The 22599-nt window shown below is 37.3% G+C and overlaps 1 protein-coding gene across 1 annotated transcript in view; it reads left to right on the plus strand.

The window, feature by feature from the left end:
• Positions 1 to 22599, plus strand: part of FREM2 (FRAS1 related extracellular matrix protein 2) — a 123726-nt gene that overhangs the window by 47255 nt on the left and 53872 nt on the right. The window contains exons 3-4 of the mRNA XM_027896251.1: positions 19327 to 19473; positions 21578 to 21808. Coding sequence (XP_027752052.1) covers positions 19327 to 19473; positions 21578 to 21808 — 378 coding nt within the window. The remainder of the gene's footprint in view (positions 1 to 19326; positions 19474 to 21577; positions 21809 to 22599) is intronic.

Consider the following 22599-nt stretch of genomic DNA (forward strand, 5'->3'; position numbering starts at 1 on the left):
GGTTTCACTCTAGATTAGGTATCAAACATGGGGTGAAGTTGTTTTTTAGTGGAAATAGCATGGAAAACTTGCTTTTCAGGTTAATGGCCAGATTTATAATTCTACTACACTGATTTATACCAGCAAGGAGTGTCAGCATAAGGGTTGCTTTCAGCATCAAGAGACAGCATTATGTCAAGCACAGCAGTCCAGCTCTCTCTCCACCCCTGGTATTTATCACTGTGCTGTTGCCTCCCTTAGACTGGCACAAGCACTGTTACTGCTGTGCCATGAACTCTGGGTCAGGGTAATCACCCAGATTAAAATTAAACTGTTTCTTTCCGCATTTAGTTCTACTAGAGATCAGTTCCCTGGAGCGGTTCCTTAAATGGCCGTAGAATCACTTATGCCAGTTCCAGGGAGGGGACAGAGCAGAAGCTGGAACTGAGAGCCCTTAGGGGAACAGGGGTTTCTTGATTTCTTAGGCAGTGTTTAGTCTATATTTGCTGAATGCATACAGTAAGCTGTGGCTCAGGGATGCATTTTAAGTCAGTTCAATGCAATCTGAGACCAACACTGAAATGGATACTGTCTCCTTTAGAACATATCCTGCTCTGTGGCATGTTCCTGTCATACCCTGTTTGCATATTGCTTCAGGCTGCCTGTTTGATGCAGGCAAACAGCCACACATTCATCTCAAATATATAGTGCCAAGAGGTAGGGCTTGCAAATTTTCGTTTTAGCAGTAGAGTCAGCTGCTGTGTAACACAAGATTTGTTCTTCAATCTGCATACTCCCTTCTTTGAAAAAAAAAAGTTTACATGTAGCTTGTGCTAGATTGAAGACAGACAAAGTTAGATGACCAAATGCAGGTTTCTGAATGTGTCTATCTGTCAAAGGTCCCACTGTAGTCCGTAAAAAAATAGATGGTACAGCTTGGAATTACAAAGCTACATGGCCAATGCAAGTGTCTTCTTTAGGATGATCTGAATAGCTCTCCAGACATCACTGGGCAGGTTTCAGTTCCCTCAGCATAGGACCAAGTGTACTGTGAGGGGCTCCATTCACCCTGCCAAAGGGCAGGGTTTCCTGTTAATCCTGTGTTATATTTGCCATCCCTCTACAGATGTCCCAGATACCTTAAAGGGTCTCAAATGACCCTGAATACCTATCTTTAGACAACAGGATCCAAATCCACTGACTAGACTTCAATTGGCTTTAATGGATGCTTAGGATAACTATCTTAGGATACAGACATCTACCTTATCCAAACTTAGGTGAAACAAATCTCAATAAATGCTTTTCAAAAAACCTGTCTAACATAGCGTGAGTTTAATTCAATGCAGTAACGTCTCCCTACATAGAGAGTTCTGGAGAGAAAGTGGGAGAAAGCTTCCAGCTGCTGCTGGCAAGAACAGTAAAGGAACTGAAGTTACTAGAACCAGCAAGTCTACTGCCTGGATCACTCATAAGAAGGCAACTATGTGGGCTGTGATTATAAGTACGAGTTACATATACTCAACCATATTTGGACAGGGAGATATAGGTGTTATTCCAGTAAAGGGTTGAATGAGTAGGTAAGTGCAGTAGAGAGAAGAGATACAAGAATTCCATACACATCAAAGAGTTTTCTGCTTGGGACAACCATCACATCTCTTTACTTATTGGGATGTTTCTAGTGAGTCAAGCTCTGTAGAACCAGCAGTGCTCACAGCTGATGTACTGTCCAGCAAAAAAGCTTATTCCAGGTAAAAGTCTGACTAATGGGTTAAGACAGGTCAGTGTGTTATACCAACTTAAGGTGCGGTATTGAAAGTAGAAGAAAATGCCTGACATGCCTGTTGTTTTCACAGAATGCATTTTTCACTCCAGAATAGGGTTCTTGGTCTTGATTTAATAGCAGAATGGAAAGTTTTAATTGTTTTAATTGTCTTGGGAATATGTATGAACTGATTTCTCATGTGTCTGCTGAGGGAGCTTGCTGCGCAAGGTTCATGGGAAATCATTCTTGGAATTGTTTCTTATCAGGATTGGAGTGTGAGGCAAGTAGAATTGAACCATTAATACATAAAACATGACTGGTGATTTGCAGTATATTTCACTTTTCTTCATACAGCAAAATATTCTTACTAACCATAGTTGAATTATTATTATTATCCATGTTACTGGTGAATTTGAAATAGCTGAAGAGAATTAATCCTCAGGCCATTACATAGATTATTCCAGTCCTGAATAAAGATTTGAATTTTCTGTAAGATGAAAAATAAATCCCAATGCATATTGTGAACAATAAAAAATGATAAATTTGTGTAGGTATGGTGCTGTGAGGATGTTTATTCCCATTTATTTTGGTGATATGAAGTGCATCTCACTGGTGAGCATCTGTTACAAATATCCATGCTGTTCTGTCATGGCAGAGCAGCACAAAAAATATGGACCAGGTCTTCATCTTAATGAGCAGTCATTTCTTCATTTGCTTCAGCTGAGTTGCAGAATGAGGCTGATTTTGAATACAGAGTGAATGCACTTTACTTAATGAACTGTTTAACTGAGTGTTCAGGCCCTCTGCAATACTATATGTTTGTGTGTGTGTAGGGACTTACATATACCTATGTAATTCTCTTGTTTAAGATACATACAGAGAGAAAGAAAGAGATTTACAGTGTAGGAACATATGTATGTCCCATGTGTATCAGATTTCATGTTTTAAAGAGTATTCCATGAAAGTAGTGCGTCTCAAGTTTCTCTGTTAATCTAACAATGTACAAAGAAAGTATAAAAGCTCATCAAGTGAAATCCATGTGGCTTCTTAAAAGTAGAGTATACATAGCTGTTAGAAAGAAATCCAAACTCTTTCCAAAACTTATATGAGAAATGTAAATCTCCATGGTAAAAAAATTTTGTGTCAATCATTCAAGCATATTAGGTTTAAAACGCTTTAGCATTAATAATATTCTCTGTGTTCCATACAAATCATCCTTAATACGTTAGTGTTAACTCATCCTGTTAACTCATGTTAACCCATAAATTAATACTCATACAGTATTGTTTGTTCAATTCTTCACTCTGTCTGTTGGGCAGATTCAAACTATAGAAATGAATGCTGTCCTTGAGTTCACTGTTGGTGTTTGCAATATACAGTACTGAAATACTAGGAATGGAGGAAATTGCAGAAATAATATTTTTTAAAACATAAATGTTTACGATTTTTCTTCTCCTGTAATAATAATAATATTCCGGCATAGGTTAGAAGATATAAATATTATACTTTCTAGAGTCAAGAAATTTATACCTTGCTGAGTATGTCTCTGAAAGAACTCTTAAGTACTGTAATCTCTTTGCTTCATACACCATTTAGTTTTCATAGGAAAATAATGAAAGTTTTCACATACTGTTCTATTATTGACCTAAATACTGTCGATTTCTCGGCAGTTAAGTGTCAGAACATTTTGTGTATGGACTCAAATATAGAATCATAGATTCATAGAATCTTTAGGGTTAGAAAAGATCTCCAAGATTATTGAATCCAACCTTTGACTGAACACTACCATGTCAACTAAACCATAGCACTGAGTGCCATGTCCAGTAGTTTCTTGAACACTTCCAGTAGTTTCTTGATTGCTGGTGACTCCACTAGCTCCTTGGGCAGCCCATCACAATGCCTGATCACCCTTTCATTGAAAAAATTCTTCCTAACGTCCAAGCTGAACCTCCCCTGCTACAGTCTGAGGCCATTTCCTCTTGTCCTCTCCCTAGTTACCTGGGAGAAGAGACCTGTCCCCAGCTGGCTACACCCTCCTTTCAGGTAGTTGTAGAAACCAATAAGGTCCCCCCTGAGCCTTCTCTTTTTCAGACTAAGCACCGCCAACTCTCTCAGTTGCTCCTCATAGGACTTTCTAGACCCTTCCCCAGCTTAATTGACCTTCTCTGGACATGCTCCAGCTCCTTAATGTCATTTTTTTATTGAGGGGACCAAAACTGGACACAGTACTCAAGGTGCGACCTCACCATTGCCAAGTACAGAGGGACAATCACTGCCCTGGTCCTGCTGGCCACACTATTGCTGATGCAGGTCAGGATGCCGTTTGCCTTCTTAGCCACCTGGGCACACTGAGGGCTCATGTTCATCCACTGTCAACCAGCACTCACACTGGGCAGCATTCCAGCCACTCTTCCCCCAGCCTGTAGTGTTGCATAGGGTTGTTGTGACCCAAGTGCAGGACCTGTCATTTGGCCTTGTTAAACCTCATACAACTGGCCTTAGCCCATTGATCCAGCCTGTCCAGATCCCGCCACAGAGCCTTCCTGTCTCAAGCAGATCTGCACCAATCCACTGCATCATATCAGACTTAGTTCTCTTTCTATCATGCTACATTATGTTTCTTTCTTCGAAACATTTTACAAAATTTCCACAGGATACTTGATTACTGCTGACTTTATAGATATTTATAAGCATTCACTCCTATGTCGACTGTAGACAAAAAAGTTCTATAAAATATTAAATATCAGAATACAAAGAGCATTCAGGAATTCACAGGAATAATTCACGGTAAGTTTGCACTACTTGAATTAATATGGAATTCTGGTTTGTTTTGTTTGTTTTTCTTTTATTATTATTAGTTTGCAACCAGTGGGTTTATTAGAACACTAAGTGATGGGGCCTATTTTATCATCCCATTTGATGTGGTATAAGCAGAAATTTAGAATTGGCAAAAGCATATTGATTAAATCTTCTTCTCTTTTGACAACAAAAGTGATCTAGAAAACCACTGTTTTAATTCCTATTCAAAGTTATGCTGGTTTGGCTTTGGTTTGGGGATTTTTTAATGATTTGCTTTTCATCTATAACACTTCTTTCTTGTATCACATTTTATTGTGATTTACTGCTCTAAAAATTATCTTCTGCTATACTGTTGAAAGCCACTGAGGAAGCTGCATTTTAAATGAAGTCCAAATCAATTCTATCAGGTCAACAATAAGGCAGAATTATGGAGAAAAGTAAAATTTAGAGTCAACTTGAAAGACCTTTATATATGTGAGATATAAAAAAGTTCTAGAGAGTGAGTATTAAAACTGTGAATTTGGTACAGTATGTGCACAAAGGGCTGAATGGTATTAATAGTTCCTTCCATAGTAGTAGATTTATTTTGAAAAGTGGTATGTAGGACCATGTGTGAGATAAAATTGTTTTCAGTGTAGCATTTGGTTAGATCTGGTATGTATGATGACCTTCTTTTGCTAAAATGAAGTCAACCTTTCTGTTCGCCAGTTGTTGAGTATTAAAATAGCTACTCAGTTAAAACATACAAACCAATCAATTTCATAACTCATGAAAATGTTTGATATACCAAATTAGTACTATTAATGAAATTCCTTAATTATTTTATCACTGATCTCTGATTTTGTTATACCTCCTTTTCACCATCCCTTTTGCACAAACAACTGAATACGTGGCAGAATCACTCAAGATATAAGGACTTCTGTGCTGATATATTCCTGTCTATCTGCTCAGGGACTTTAACAGTCAATATGTTAGACAGTGGAAAGCCGATGTTGTAAAGCTGACTTTGCTCAGCACTGTAGGATATAGGAAGAGACCACATCTTGACTTTAAAGTTGAAATATAGTATAGCCAATATTGGATATGCTCAATTTTTTTTTTCCTGGAATATTGTTGTCATTATACATATATGTCTATATATCTGTGAGTAGTACTTGCATGAACTGCAAATCAGTGCGCTGTCATGTCAAACTTCCATGAGCTTCTACATAACCTTTCTTTTATTCAGATCTTGTTGCATACTTGGTAAGGGAACAAAGACTTAACTTAAAAGGTTATAACTTTTCCGTGCTGTATACTGTCCAAATCTCATTCTTCTGCAGTATTTGAGTGTCTGTACTACAAGATCTCTTAGGAAGAAAAGGTTTAACCATAGTCTAAAAGAAAGTCCAGACCCACTTTCATGCCACAGGGTTTGCCAACCTGTTCTCCAGTAGATTTAAATAACTGATGTTCTTCTGCTTTTTAAAACGTGACTCAGAGAAAGCAGTGCCCTATGAGGACACTAGTGTGAAAAATGGCTATGAAATTTGACTGACACATATTGCTGCCATACCTCCGTGTCTCTAGTTGTTGAATAATGTTAAAGGAAACCTTAAAAAAAGATTGGAAGACTTGGCCTGTATTATGCCTGTGTCAGCAGTTACCGTATTTGCCACAAGAAGGGCATGTGATGACAGACTGGAGAGAAGATGGTTTCTGTGGCCACAAATTAGTAGAAAAGAGACATACAAGGGTATCTGACAATCTGTAGAGCGCACTGTGGAAAAGCACTGAGAGAACTCAAGATAATATCTACCTTTCTCATTTATTTCCCTCTAGCCAAAAATAAAACTTTTCTGTCTATGGAGCAACATGGTCCCTTCCTGAGACACTCAAGATAGACCTTAGTGAACTGTCACAGGAATCAACAATCATCAGGGCTAAGTAGGCTCAGCAGAGCATCAGACTAGTAAATCTTTGATTCTGGTAGGGCTGAGTCATGTGGCGTTATCGGTTATGCCATGAGGATGTACCAGCTGAACTGGAGCTGTTTGTGTGGCTCTAACAGGATGCATGCCCTATGTCTTGCCCTAGTGTTCATGAGCAAAAGCACATTAAGGTGTCTTGGTGATTGTAGATTGAAATACCCATTTAATAAAAGAACGTAGAGACTATAGCATAGGCATCTTTAACGTAAGCACATACTAGAGTAAATGTGCCTGCATTGAACAAGTAGTTTTTGAGACAGTACACACACCTTTCACTTCACTGTTCCTTCCCATGTTCTTTAACATAAAGGTCTTTATCAAACTTATCCTGAAAGTTGCTCATTAACTAGAAAGTAGAAAGAAAGCTCTTTCCCATGGTTGGGCTAGACTGTATTAGTCTTATTCCAAGAACTTAGTAAGTGTGTGAAGAAGTGAAGAACAGAGCTATTGCTTATATTTCAGCAGCTAAGAAATCTAAACCATGTATGAATTTAGTAAGATGAGGTAAGAATCATGTCCAAAGGATTAGAAAGATGTTTGGATAACAACTTCAAGATCAGAATGTGTTATCTTAAGATGTTTGAGTCAAAGAGTGTAACAAAATCTTATCGTGAGGCCTCATTTGGACTGCAGCACCCAGTTTTAGAATCACAGAATGATTTGGGGTTGGAAAGGACCTCAAAGTTCATCCAATTTCAACCATTAAGTTCCGTTTAGTCAACCTGCATCTAGTTTCATCTGTTCAACAATTTTTGAAGTGCTCGACCGTAGGAGGTGGAGAGAAGGGGAAGAAGCCCCTGCTCTTGTAGGTGGAGATTAGTGAGAATATCCCTTTGGTCAGTTTGGATTAGCTGCCCCGCTTGTGTCTCTACCCGAGATCTTTCCCACTTCCAGCCTACTGATGGGGGGCAGAATGTTGGAGTCAGTGCTTATTCTGTGTCAGCACTGCTCAGCAGTAGCCAAAACACTGCTTATCAACACCTTTCTAACTATCAGTGCTAAGCAGAGCACTGTGAGAGCTTCTGTGGGGAAAATGAACTTCGTCTCAACCAGTCCCAATACAACTTCACAAATAAGACTAGTAATATTTTCCCTCTTTGAAAAGGCTGGAGATGGAGACCTGGATAAACAAATTATTTTCTTAGATAACATAGTACTAGGGTACTTCTTTGGAAAGCTTAAGGCTAGAGTCCACGCTTCCGAGTGACAAGATAGGACTGACCAGTAGACCAAGGTTAAACCAAGAAATTTTCAGTAGGGCAGAGGAACATAGCAGGTTGGAATAGCAGGTAGAAGTCAAGGATCTTATTTTGCAAGGTTGCAGGCATTTGTATGACTGAAGTTACATGTGCAAATGTGGCAATGATTGAAACTTTATTATGTAGCACATAGCTTTTTAGATCTATCTCTGAACAGATAAGGAGTCAGTGACATATTTTTCGTTAAAATGTGTGGCAGAGATTGTTTTGCTTAGGAGGATCAGCAATGTATTGCTGTCAGGTTGACCACCTGGTCACTCAGCTTTTATAGATGGGCTGAAATGTGTAGGTGTCAACAGCAATCAGTGACATTTTATATGTTGGATAGTTGCCTCTGTGAAGATTAATACTTTAGCCATCCCATCTTCTGATGTTAAATCGATTGATATCAACATGTGTTTGACCTTATAGAACAGAGAAAGAAATCCTAGGAGTGTAATTTATGCATTTCTTACACACCTCTCATTAATCAATCCTGCTAATTAAGACCTTAGTTTTCTTCTATAATTATGGTAAGAAGGAAAAAATGTATCCTTAAAAGGCACATGGGGGAGAGCTTATCTTCCTGAACTATGAGGCTTTCACAGGTAGCTCTATGGCAATCATCAGCTAGAGGGATTTCAACGACCATCTATACTTATGTGGCAGGAGGGCTGCCCAGGCTGATTTCATCTGAGATATCTTGTTAATCTCACTGAGCAACTGGTGAGCTTTGTCATCCTCTCACCTCCACCCCGTGCTCCAGCTTCTGCTGTATCCACTGTTCCTCATGGCCCTACAGCCCATGGGTCTTCTGTGGCATTCCTGGAATCAGCTTGCTGAGCCCGTAGGCCTCAGGCTCCATCAGGGTGCTGCACCCTACAAGAAGCAGAAATCCTAAAAGGTAGCAAGAATGTTGTCAGATTTAGAGGGGAAATGAAAATAAATATTTTGAACAGACATGAAATCAATTTAAAATAATGACTAACACCCCTGGCCAAAAGGAGGAGATAGGCGATGACAGCCCAGCACTGTGTCATCAACATCGTTTGAATTGCTGCAGGCAAGAGGAGTTTTCCCAGAGACTTCCCAAGTGCCCCCCATCGTGCTATAGCCTAGGGAACCTCTCTGGTTTGTGTGTCAGAAACGTTATTAGCCACGGTAGGTTACATGTGGGAGGCTGAGGTCATGTCCCAACAGGCAAGTGCTATGCAGCTCTCTTTCAAGAAAGGGTGGGAAACACCTTTCTTTAAAACTGATAAACATTTGTGCTAGCTGGCATGTTAAAACTGCTGTGGTCGCACCTCCACACTTTTCTGTATGAACACTAAGGCAAAAAATGTAAACTTGAGACCAGAAGTACCCAGACCTTCACCTGCCTGTATGCGATAGCCAGCAGATTCAGGGGGAGGTGGACTTGATTTGAGGAAAACATTGTCTCCCTGACGCTGAAGGCTTTGGTTTCTCATAGCATGTGGGAGATCGGTCATGGAAATCTTGATCAAGGAATCCTGAGTGATGCCAAATCAACTTCAACTTGGCATGTTTGAATGAGAAATTTTTGAAAAGAATCGTGCCAAATCTATTATAAATAAAGGAGTTTTTATGTAAATATGCCTCTTCACTTATCAAGACAGTACAGTATTCTGCTGTTAAGACAGGGAATAATAGCTAAACCAGTAATCTCTTTTCAAGCTGATTAAAATGTGAACTGTACATAAATAAGTACTTAAAATCTGTTGTATACTAAAAAATAATTTTCAAGGTGCAATGTTTCTACTGATGATTGTAATTTAATTGCTACTTATCTCAAAGAGTAAGTCAAGCTTTCATGCAGATGCAGAGAGAAAGAGGGAGAGAGAAATGATATGTTGGAAGCAACATATATCAAGATTGAGTTGTCATAATTTCACAGTCACTTCTATCCCCTGTCCCTCTGCTTTATGTCTCTTTAGCTTCTGTCTTGGAAAACTCACAGCGGTCATATTATTCTGATGTCTCAGTTCTACTGTTCATTTCTGAAGTACTTTCATTGCACTTAATTTTAATATTTAAACAGATTTCTGACATCTTGGTTTGAATCTTTAAGGAATTTTTGAATTCTCCCATTTTTAATTATTTTTTTCATCTTGCAATATACATTGATACTGCAACATAGGAATTTGAGATAAAATAATACAGGAATATATTATAATTGTGGTTGTACCCCTTAGGGCAGACCTCAAGTAACACTAAAAAAATTACCGTCATATATAAAAATAACCCATTAATGCAAAAGTATTTCTTTCCTCGGCAGAACTAATATCTTTGAGTAGCTTTTTGCAAGGCTTGTCTTAAGTCCAAGTTAGTGACTTAAAAAGGAACCCTTTTTTGTTCTTGTTTATATCAACAATTTTGTAAGTTTTCACTTTTTTAATCTGCCTTTGGTGAGCAGGACTAAATCACCTGCAAAAGGTTATAGGTTTGGCATAGCTTAAAAAAGATGAAAGGCAACACAAAGGAGTTTCTCTGGTCAAACAATATCAAAAAGTAAGTATTTGAGATTACCTGGTACAATTACTCTGAAATTAATTAAAAATAAATGTTAAATGAACCTACCTGACATTTATTCTCCTCCAGTCAGTCAGGCATTTCATTTGTTGTATTGCCAGAACAGAAAAGGAAAGAAAATTCAATTATGTGGAAGTGAATTCTAAATGAAAAGAAAGCAGTTCAATCACTTTGACGCAGAGTTTAAAGAATAGTTTTTGTGTGAGGGCTCAGTGAGTTGCAAGTCCAGTTGATAAAATGGAAACACTCTTCCAACTTTTATAGAATAGGTTTTGCAAATAATAACATCTTTAATCCCTTTTGCATACATTTTCCTCTTAAGGCTGTAAAAGTTAAGATTTATGAGTTTGGATTGTGATTTGAAATGTAGGGGAATTTTCTGCAAAACCAGTGTTTAATAGTTAGAGTTTAAAAGTTCAATTGCGTCTTCTTCAAGGGAAATTTGGCAATTTGACACAAGTAACAATTTAAAATTCATTGTTAAAAATTGGAGGCCTCAGTTTTAGATGGTACCCACTCATGCACTGTAGTTTTAAGCATGAGAATGGTTTTGCAAACATTGAAATATTAGACACATATGTAGGAGTTTGCAGTGGTGGGTTTTCAATGAGAATTTAATATCGTGAAAGGGAAATTGGAGTGTGTGTGTATACATAGATAGATATAGATACAGGTTTTCCCAGAAAAAAAATTAATTTCTTAAAATACTGCAATATTAAATGAGATGATATTTTGATTTTAAGTATATTTCTCCTGGATCCTGTTCTATTATAATGTCTTTCGTTTGTGAGGTTGCAGTACACTTTTCTGTTATTACTCGTAAGTTTCGAGACCAGGGTTTAGGATACCCTATGGCACTCAAATTTAACATTTTGTCTGATTAGGCTTTAAATGACAGTGGTTTTCCTATGGGCTAATACATGTGTAGCAGTACTTTAAAGGTATAAACCAGAAAAAAAATTCCCATATGTGACAATAACTACGCTATTTGAGCTAAACCCGTTATTCTGTGAGACGAGAAAATGAACTTTACTTCATTTCATCTGGAGCATGTAGGAAGAAATTGTCTGGCGCCAGAAAACAAATTAGTAAGCAGAGACCTGAAAACTATTAAAGTTTATTTTAAGAATGTGTTGCCAGAGATCTAATAAATTTACTTACTGCTGCAGGCCATGCATGTATGAAGTCTTACTAATCCAGGTGGTGGGTTTTTTCTTCAGAGGGATGTGCAGGGTGTGGATCTTTAGGAAAAAGGTATTCTGCTTTAGGTAATACGGGCATTGTTTAATGATAGACGTGACAGCTTGAGTGGTGTGTTTGGGTTTTCTCTGTTACTACTCACAAGGCAATTTAAATTAATTGTCTCATGCAAAGTTAGTTTGTGACTACACAAAGTGCTAATTAGTTTAACGACAACATAGAAATAACTTTACAGTAACAGAATAATTCTTCTAAACCAAATGAGTCTTTTTGTTGCTATTTTTAAATATTCCTAAGATTGCTTTTAAAGTATTTAAATTTACAGGTGTCCCAAATTACAATTCAAGACCAGTTGTGTCGGACTTTTCTCAGGACCCTTTTTTTTCAAGATGGCATCACTAGACTTTAGTTAGCCATCTAGACTGGTGGGTTGCACACCCATTCTTCAACAGAGTGGGTCAGTTCCTTCCAGAGGGTGATCCAGCTGTTCATAAAAGATGTACCTGCAGTTCCTGAAGATGTAGTTCTTTCCACTCACTGTGCCTAGACAACTAGCTTAAATTAAACATATATCTTTTACATGATAACATTAGATTATATGAATACTATCTTTGAGTAGGATCTCTTGTAGGATTGCTAAAGTAAATCTGGTGTCTTCATCTTTTACGGACCAGGAGCCAGTTGTTTGCTCCTGTACACTGGGACCTAAGCAAAAACATACTGTGTTTTGCCAGGAGTGGTTTTTCACTGGAACTATTGAATTTGTCTGCTCTGAATTTTTTTCTGCTCAGAAGCAGTCATCATCCTGCAGAGCAATACCTTTGCTTACAGCATGGAATCCCAAACCAGAAAGTGGTTCTTTTGGATTCCCTTGAAATCAGTTACAAAGCTAGGCACTTAATATCTGTAAAGGCTTTCAATTACACACAGTGCTCCAGTATAATTTTTTCTAATGATTCAAATCGAGTTCCTTTTTATCCACTTTGCTCTTTCCTTTGAAAGCTCATAGCTCTTAGTGCAGCCAACAGACTGAAGGTATCCTGGATTTTGAGGAACTAATTTATGCTGGGCTGATTTAAACTGAAATTAATTTAAAGTTATGAAATGAAATGGCTGAAGAGGCAGTGCATGTTTGCTTCCGCAGTTTTTGTTAATGAAAATCAGGTTAATCTCTTAATCAGAATCTGGTTAATCTCCTGCAGAACTGGACACAGACTTGAATTGGGAATTCCTTAAATTAACCCAGCGTGAATCTCCAGACTATGCTCGGAGACATCCTTAGTTACGCTTAGTTGAATTTTACGAGGATCCAAATTTAATATGCACCAGCTAACCTTTACATTCACGTCTCATCTCTCAGTTCCCCTTCTCTTTTTGTAACAAAGCAACTACACAATATTCTTCAGATACTTCTTCTGCTACGTGACTTCAAGCATTTATTTATTTAGACTGAACCCGGGCAAATGTGGCCATTCCAACTTGATTCTTGGGGGTAGACATAAAACAAAAGGGAAAAAAGAGTTACAGAAACTACTGCAAGACGGAAACTGTCTGCAGTTCATTGGATACCAGCAATTACACTCCAGGCAAACTAAGTCCGTAATGCTGGGAAGTGTGTTTTTTCTCATGAGAAGTCAGAGAAAGCTTTGTTTTAGTCCCTAATCACCAGGGGCTAGTTTAGGGGATTGGTTTTGGCTATTCTGCAGATATATTGAGTTACAGTGGCAGATAGAGTGCAGGAGGGTGCAGAGTTCAGCAAGTTATTTTAGTAATTGGAGTCTGTGATAGTATATTTGAAAGACACTTACAAAGGTGAAGCATTTTAATGGGTTTCTGATTGGATAAAATCATTAAGTTAACTTATGCATTGTTGAGGTAAATTCAGAACATTGTGGTGGCATATTTTATGTCCTGACTTTACTTAGGCATTTCACTTGTGCAATTTCAATATGAAATTAAGTCAGTTTTATAGGATATTCCTTTTCTGATGGTCATGGAAGAGGGAATAGCATATGATCATAGAATCATGGATTAGTTTGTGTTGGAAGGGACCTCTAAAGGTCATCTAGTCAAATGATGTGCTGCTCCAATGCATTACATACAGAACATTTATTATCTATTTTATTGCTGGGGTTTTTAAAATACTTTAACCAAAAAAAAAAAAATTATTTTGCCTTTTTGACCTGGAACTAGAAGGTACTGGGACCATGACACAGTATGCCAAATCAGAGTTTTGAAACTATGTGCCTTGAACTGAACATACAATATCTTTATATTTATTCTGACTTTAAGAATCACCTAAAATAATGTGGTTCTCCTGTAGTCTGGTAAAAATAGGTTTATACTTACCATGAATGTCTAACAAATAGTCTGGGGAAGTGGAAAGTGCTAAGGTTTACGGGGTGCTTCATGGCTAAATGAAGAATCATGACGCTGGGGGCTAAGATTTTGGCATTTCACATCACATTATATTTCTAGTAAATCTGTAGAGGTAACTTTATCCTGGCGTATATTAACTGAGTCGGCCTGGCACAGAAAGGGGCTAATCAGAGAATAAAAAATGGAACAGATTTCTAAAAGTGGACAATTCCATTTTCTTCCCTCTCTCTGTGTCTTTGAACTTAAGTTCGGGAGTGGGTTTCCTTTTTCAGATGCTTCATGTACCTGCTGCAATGAGGAGATCCATAGCGAAGAGAAGGACAGAGTAGTGCCAAGTAACCTTGCTAAATGAGGCACCCTGTAGGGTCAAATATTTTGAAACAAGGAAGAAAAACTGTACCTTTTGCAGGCATGCAAACAAATCAGCAAGTATTGCATTACCATAAAATGATTTCTGATCTGTTAATATGTCACAGTTGCTCTGGTTCTCCTTATTAACATCCTTTTGCAATCTGTTTAGAAAACCAAATAAGAAGAGGAAGGAGAAAAGACCAATACTAAAAAATTTAAAGAAACTCTTCCTATTTTTTTTTTACTGCTTGTTCTTTTCTCTGTCTTTCTTGTGTTTGATATGTGTTCTTTGTCCTGGAAGAATTAATGGGTTTCCCCTTAAACAACCTCACCTAATGACTAAGAAGAGCAGATATGTTGTACCATGAAGCTCTTAGAGGTCAAAGCTGTGTTTGTACAGACATATCTTGTGGACACAAAGAGTCTGTATGGCTATGGTTATATAGGGTAGGCACTCTTTTGCTGATCTATCTCTGATTTATGCCATGGATACTTTGTAGGGAAGCCAATATCTGTGTCAAGATGCATCAATTTCTTTTGTATCAGTAAGGGAATACTGTGATGTAGTTATATGTTTTTATTTATGAATTAGGGTCTAGGGTACCTCCTAGGGACAGCAAAGCTACAATCAGACTTTTTTTATAGAAGGGCCATTCTTTATGACCTCTCAGGTCACCAGTGCTAAAGAGACATGAATAATTTTTTATGCTGCCTTCACATATCTCCATGATCTGGCAGAAAACTGGGACTGATTCTTTCCTTCTCTGAGCTCTTTGCATCATGACAGAAGGTTCTGACAATCTAATCCATATTTTTTCATAGTGGTTTTATAACTTTAAAATATCTGAGCAGCATGGTTGGAAAGATAAATGCTTAGATGAGAATATTAATATTAGTATTTTTCCCTGTAAGCAGTTTACTGACCAAGCTTTCTTCCCCCTCCTCTTTTATTCATATTGTGTAACTGAAACTGGTTTTACCAGATGACCTGATCTTTTTAGGAATTTCTTGTTTGATGACCTGTGCAAAAATAATACATCACTGTTTTCTGACAGGTGAAAAATTTACTGACAGGACTCCTATGAAGACCTATTTATTCCAAGTTACATCCATCTTTGACTTGTCATATTTGGGCATATCTTCTCAGAAGGTTTTGTCCTCAAAAGCCTCAGTCATGATATCACTTTGTGACTCACCTTGCTCTAAATCCTTAATTTTAGCTCTTTAAAAAGTTTTTAAATGTCTCACAGTTCTTGCCAACTCTTTTCCCATAAGTGTCTATCTGCACTACATCCTGTGTAGCATCTTCTGATTTAGCACTGCTGCCCTCTGATCTCTGGCAGAATTCAAGAATTCAAGTTTTCATGCCTTACTATACCAACACCTTGCCAACTATATCTCGTTGATATATAAGCAAAGATACTTTGGATTTACCTTGTTCTAACATGGCCCTCTTTCCTTTTGTTTAGTTTTGAAAGTGATGGCTTCCCTTTCCGAACTTCTGATGCATTTGTATTGCAAACACTTGTCTGGAAGAAGAAGAAAAACAAAACTGTCACTGTGGTATAAAGGCTTAATTACTTGCCCAATGACTAAATGTTTGACTGTGCCCAAGGAAAGTGCTAGTGAGCAATGCACAATTTATCTGCCTATAGAAATATTATTGTAGGGCAGACAATTAATAGTGAATCAATTGAAGGACCATGAGCAATTTTCTTTCTGAAATTTTATGATTTCTAAAAGCTATACTCTTAGTATTCTTTGCGGATGTTATGTTTATGTGGTGCTTGGCTCTACTATGGTGTAGCAGTTTCATCCAGATCAGGCATGGGGGAATTCATCTTGTCAAGGATTAGGTGGCTATAATAAAAGTGTCTACAACACAGGGTCACAACAAGCTTTTTTAAAATCTGCTGAGGAAAAATGCATGTATTTCTGCATATTTTGAGGCACAAATAATCTCAATCAAAAAGAGGTTTAGTACTACACATTCTGAAAGGTGAACAATACATATTTCAGAGGCAGAAGTATGTCTGTAAAAATGGAGGGTTTCTTAGAAATATAATTTTTTTATTCACTGTTGGTTTTCTTGTATTCTAAGAGAAAAATAGAAAGAAACTGCTAAAAGGAAGAAATAGGTGGAATGATGACAGTGTCAAATTTTTTATATTATCTTTCGTGTGTTTTCTTTCTTCCTAAATTTTGTTTGTAAGAGATCTGTGTGTAAGATGGAGCTTGTGTGCCTGTGTCCACAACACATTTAAACCTTCAGTTCTTTGGATAAGAGAACAAAATATGCCAGATTTGTTTTTGTCTTCTGTCCTTTGGTTAGAATATCTTTTGTCTAAAAGGGTATGAACTCTGCTAGAAGATTTTCCTTCATCTGGGAGGTTTCCAGTATCTGACATTCTCATTTCTAGTAAGCTCAGGTAGCAGCATTTTTTCTCACTAATGTTACTAATTGGTTCTCTCTCATCTATTTCACAGAAAATGTTCATCCTTTTTTTTATCCTTCTGTTAAATTATGATTAAATTGGGCAGTGTGTTCAAAGGTGGCACACAAATGGCTTTTCTCACTAGATTAGAGAGCAGGGCGTATTCTGTTACATTTGTTCCCAGAAACTAGTGGGAAGATATAACATGGCTAACCTAATGAAAGTGCTGGTGTAGTTACTGCTGTAACACTATAGTTACTGGCTGTCTTGTAGCGCTCATTACAGCTTTTGATATGTGTGTTTGTAACCTTCCCCTTTATCAGCAGCAATAGAGATCAAAAGAGCAGAAAGAAGCAGGGTGAGGAGTTCAGGGAGATACTCCAGGAAACATTTCTTTCCTTTCGTTTATGCAGTACCATTGCCTTTATGTGAGATTGCTCAACTGTAGTTCTTGGTTTTTCCTAGTAGACAGATCAATAAAGAAATGTGGAAGTTTATCTTTGAAGCATGGTGAAAGCATATGGAATGGCTGCCTAATTTTTCAAGAATGGAAGAAACTGGAGGGGGTAAACCAACCTTCATTTGTTTCTTCCTTCAGTAGTTAAGCCGTGAATTAATTGAAATAAATAGACATGTTTCTCTGCTATTCAGAGGAATTACGTTATTCACTGCTTTGTATACAGAAATGCATTAACTTCTAAAGAAGTATTAATTTTCTTATTTTATAAAATTGTTACCTGAGCAAACCTTGTTCTGTAGCAGCACCTTGTGGGAAGGAAATTAGATTACAGTCTTCCATCTGAGACAACATTCCTGGAAAACAGTTGCTGAGTGAGCATCTGCCATCAGTGAGCTGAACAGCTTGTTTTATTATTGCTATAGAAAGTAGAGGATTATCCTGAGTAATAAAAAACATATTCAAGAGGATGATATACAGAAATTGATTTGTCATGCCCTTTTATCTGTGGCACCCAGAATCCCTACAGTGACAAGAAATGACTTTTTACTGTGGATAATCAGTGAACAGGTGAAGGTAAACTGTCCATGAGAAAGTAAAGCTATGGTGTATTTTATCAGAAATGCATCAATCTGAGATATTCAATCTGTTGTATAAATACTTGGTTTACAGTCAGTGAAATGGGTACTAGCTCTTTTTTATTAACTTGCCAACTGAAAAAAAAAAAAAAAGTAGTGTTTTTAATTGGACCATCTGTTTGCATTTTTTGTGTTGGTATCGCTTCCTTAACCTTAAGAAAAGCTCCATAAAGCCTGTAATGTCAATATGTATTTCCTCTTGCTTTGCAGTTATACAAATGCCACTAATTGTAAACACAATGGCTTCATTTCTGCTGCAAGTGAAAAATTAGGCTAAGGCATGTTCAGCTTTTAGACTGGTGCTTAATTTTTTAGACTGGAGTTAAATGACTTCTGTATTATCCCCTCAAAAACTTGGAGGGATCCTTCCTTTATTCCTGCATTGCTGCGTGTTCAAAAAGGGAACCTACTTCTGTGGATAAATATATATAGGCATTTTTGTTTGAGGAGGACTGTGAAGGTTCTCTCAGTTATTGTATGAGGAAATAGTCTTCAAGGCAGACACTGACTTGATCCATGTTAACAGCCATGTCCCTAGCTGAGTGTACTGCAGGCTGTCCTGTGCTTTGCGTTCCCAGTGTTTGAGTGCACGTAAACCATCCACGTTCAGTGAAACTGCAGGCAAGCTGCTATGCTACTGCTACAGTACCTTGGAGAGGATTCCTGGAGTCTGTTTTCTTCACCAGGAGTGTTGCTGCTGTTGTCTGTGTGTAAAAAAAAATGAGGGTGTCTTTTGGTGCGTTGAAAATTGACTCTCAAAACAAATTTCAGCAGCTTACTCAGTTCGGGGCAGTCATCATATTGCGAAGATAGGTCATTGCAAAATAATTTAAGATAATTCCAGTAAGCATTTGTATCGCTCTAACTCTTGTCAGACGGCACAGGCAATCATACTCAACCCAACAAGCATTTAAGCTTAGGAGGGCCTTAGCATAGCAATGAACTGTGGTGTGCATTGAGGATACTTAATCTTGTTGAAGATGTGAAAGCTGTTCCTAAAACCACACAGAGCTGATGCATGAATTCTAAACCAAGAAGAGGAGAAATTGTTAGATTTAGTGAATAAAATATCAGGTTTTTAGTTTGCATAGGTAAATTCAATCTAAAAGGTGGTAGGTATCATCTCCACTCTCTCAGAATGCTAAGGGTCTTTCAGTGCTTCTGGCAGCCTGTTGGTATCAGGGAAGTTCTGCATCATGTCCTACGTTGTGTGTTACTTGAAAATACCAATACAGATCTGCAGCACCCTAGGTCATCCACATTTTTTTTTTTAGTTTCTAAAATAGGCGCTCCAAATATGTTTTAATTAATTCTTGATCTTTTTTTCCTTGAAAAATAAGAAAATTAGGATACTATGCATCTAAGACAAAATTTATTCCTATGTGTGCCAGGTGGATCATGGTTGAGTTCTTTACTTATTTCTTAGTTTTAAATCTTTAAAACCTTTGGATTGTGATTTCCAGATAGATACACAACTTACCCAGGGTAGAAGGTTGCATGAACCTCAAAAGACAAAGCAGTCATTAATAAAAAAGTTATAATTATATCATTATAATTTTGTTTTGCAGGAGGCAATAAGCTGAAGAATCAACATTTTCGCCTAAACTGGGCATGGATCTCCTTAGAAAAGGAGTATTACTTAGTAAATGAAGACTCCAAATATCTTGATGTTGTTCTTAAACGGAGAGGTTACCTGGGAGAAACGTCTTTTATAAGTAAGTTCAATTCTAACTTTATTAATTGCTTCTCTAAATCACTGTCCAGCTAGTTGATAAAATGTATCAATACAACTACATCCTATTACTGGTGTTTCATGCTAAGCAAAGTATATTCAAAGCAATATCTTTATTTATTAAAGCAATTATCTTTTGTTACACTGAGTATATGATTTCTTTACTTATATTTTGAAATTTTCCCTTTTGGATTGGTTTTTTTTTTGTCTTCTGCTAATAATTTTTCACTAAACAACCCAAACAGTCCTCCTTTCTTTGATCTGATTGATACCACTCTTGATTTGTTTCACAGAATACAGTTCCTGTCCAGAACTGTAACGATAAAATACAGTTGTAGCAATTGGAAAGACAACAATAAACATATATCATTTTTCAGGAAGACTATTATAAGCTGGTCTGTTCAGCAGCTTCGAGCATTAGCCTCTTTTTTTCAGTCAATGTTAGCAGTCATTTGAGGCTGATACAGGAGGTGTTGAAAACTGTTTGCAGTGTCTGGAGAGCAAAGAGGTGAAAAAAAGATTGTGTTATCATATTCTTCAACCTCACACCTGTTTCTAGCTTCTGGATCTGTTCCCATCCTCTGATGCACTTGCACCAAGGAACATTATCCTTTTACAATTTCATGTTGAAACCTATGGTGAGCTTACACTGCTTAGAAAAAGCACTCAATTTAAAGCTGTTTTTGCAGATATACGTAGCATTTACCTGGCATGGAGCAAAAACTCGTGCTTAGCAATTAGGTTTCTGTTTAAGTCTCTTTCTGAATAAGAATCTGAGTTTCAGGTAGTGAGATGTAATTGGGACACCTGTTTTGGCATGAGATTTAAGGAATATAAGTTTAGCTTACTGGATCTAATTTAAAAGCTTCTGTTTTGAGCAGTGAACTAACTTTGATAATACAGTTCTTTGAAAGAAAGAAAAGGAATGGAAGAGATAAATGAAATACAAAGTTAAGGATGAATGGTTTAAATTAATTATTGGCACTGAATAACAGATACTGATGCGACTAGTGATCCTTCAGGTACAGTGCTTACAGAATTTTCTGTAAGCACTGATCCATGTGGAATGCCAAAGTAGCTGAAGGGTTATAGGTTGTATAAAATATTGGCTATGACTTAGGAGGAGGCACAAGCCCAAAGCAAGAGAGGCCAGGTTTGTAGGGACAGGCGATATGTTTCAATGCATTATACAATACAGGTGGAAAAAACAGAGAAGGGAGGTTTGAGGTTTGTTTTCCAAAAACCCGAGAAAGACCTTTAAGTGGTATTGTGGAATTTAAACAAGGCCATAAGCATGAGTTTGAGATAGTTCTACAATGCTGATTGCCATGTTAGACAGCCTTAAACTGGGGTGAAATGCCAATGAAAAGGAGTTTTAGAGCAGTTGGAGTCCAAGACTGAAAGGCCTGTGCTATTTCTGTGGATTGGGTTGTTACGGATTTTATCCCACGGCCTTGCAGTTTCAACTTCACTTGAATTTAATGATTGTCATTATTCAAATTTTGAAATAAGAGGATAACAGTTTTTAAAAATGCATATTTCAGTGGCAGTGAAAAAAAATGGCTCAGATTTTACATCTTCTTTCATCTTTATTCAATATGCTATACCCTTTTTTGTCTTTGTATTTTCCTTAGCTTTCCCATTAAAGGCTGAACTTTTCAGGGGTGTCTTTATTTTTTCCAAGAGAAATACGTATTTTCTAGGTTTTCAGGCAGCATGTTATTTAGATGTTCTGGAGCAGAAGAGAACCCAGAATGCTAAAAGGCGTTGTTGTCCCTTTTGGGCATCTGTAGTTGAATCATGGGGAAATTGAAACTTGTCTGTAACTTTGGAGAATGTAGAATTCTTCTAGTAAGTAGTTTTGCTTTGCCTAATCCTGTCCAAACTGCTTTTTATAATGTTAACTGATGTGCTTGCCCCTCTCTGTGTGACACCCAATATAAAATTGATCAACAATAATGGATTTGGCATGGACATTCTCCAGTTGTGAAAAGTATGTTTTTCTAAATCTTCTTTTTTCAAGATGACATAATGGGAGAAAAATTGTCAGTGATGTTTTTAATGACCTGAATTTGTGATCTTGACAGGTATTAGCACCAAAGACGGTACGGCCAGGAAAGATAAAGACTTCAGAGGAAAAGCCCAGAAGCAAGTGCAGTTTAATCCTGGTCAAACCTTAGCTACATGGCGAGTACGGATTTTGAGTGATGGTGAACATGAACAGTCTGAGTCCTTTCAAATTGTTCTTTCTGAGCCTGTCATGGCAGTTCTGGAATTTCCTGCTGCATCTACAGTGGAAATTATTGACCCAGGAGATGGTAAGAACTTTTCCAGAACTGTACTGCCAATATGTGCATATACCAAAAATAAATTGGAGGGCAAATGTTATGCATAACAGTGGATAGTAAAGGTTACCTTTCCTCAGAATATTTCTGAAGACAGATTTGGATGTTGGCTTTTGTCCTCTCTCTTTTTAAATGCTTCATGAATAGCTAACTCAAGTAGCATGCTTTTATGAAATACCTATATTTTTCCTATGATACAGTATTTCTAGGGGTGTTTTGTTTGTTTGTTTTTATTTGAGGTATAACAGGTTTTCCATTAAATATGTTTGCAAATAGAATGTATCTCCACAGGTGGCTGAAGGCTGACTTGATTTACTCTGTCATGATAATTCATGTGGCAGAGAATGGCACAGGAAAGTCTAGCCAGAGCTTATCTGACATCCATGTTTAGTCACTGAGAAGAATAGAGTTTAACTTGAAAAGCAGTATGTATGAGACACAGAAATTACTCAAAAATGTGTTAAATCTCTTTGTATTTTCTATGATCAATGAGATAGCACAACTCAGGATAATCGTCTAAGGCTTCTTAATGCCAACAACCAGTTTTTTCTATTTCTTATATTAAGGTAAAATTTTTACAGTCCCAGAGAATTTGCAGTAATTATACATAAAGTGAAGTTGCATAGGAGAAAATCAAATGCACGGCTGCAAATCAAGGAATATTTACAGGAAAAATAAAGAGAGTACTGGGAAGGACTGCATTTCTTAACAATCTTTTGTAACGCAGGGTGTATCAAGTTCAAATGCTTACTGAATCAAAAGTT

Source organism: Empidonax traillii, unplaced genomic scaffold (genome assembly GCF_003031625.1).
Source record: "Empidonax traillii isolate 1590-97213 ecotype Southwest subspecies unplaced genomic scaffold, ASM303162v1 scaffold489:size526811, whole genome shotgun sequence".
Lineage (NCBI taxonomy): Eukaryota > Metazoa > Chordata > Aves > Passeriformes > Tyrannidae > Empidonax > Empidonax traillii.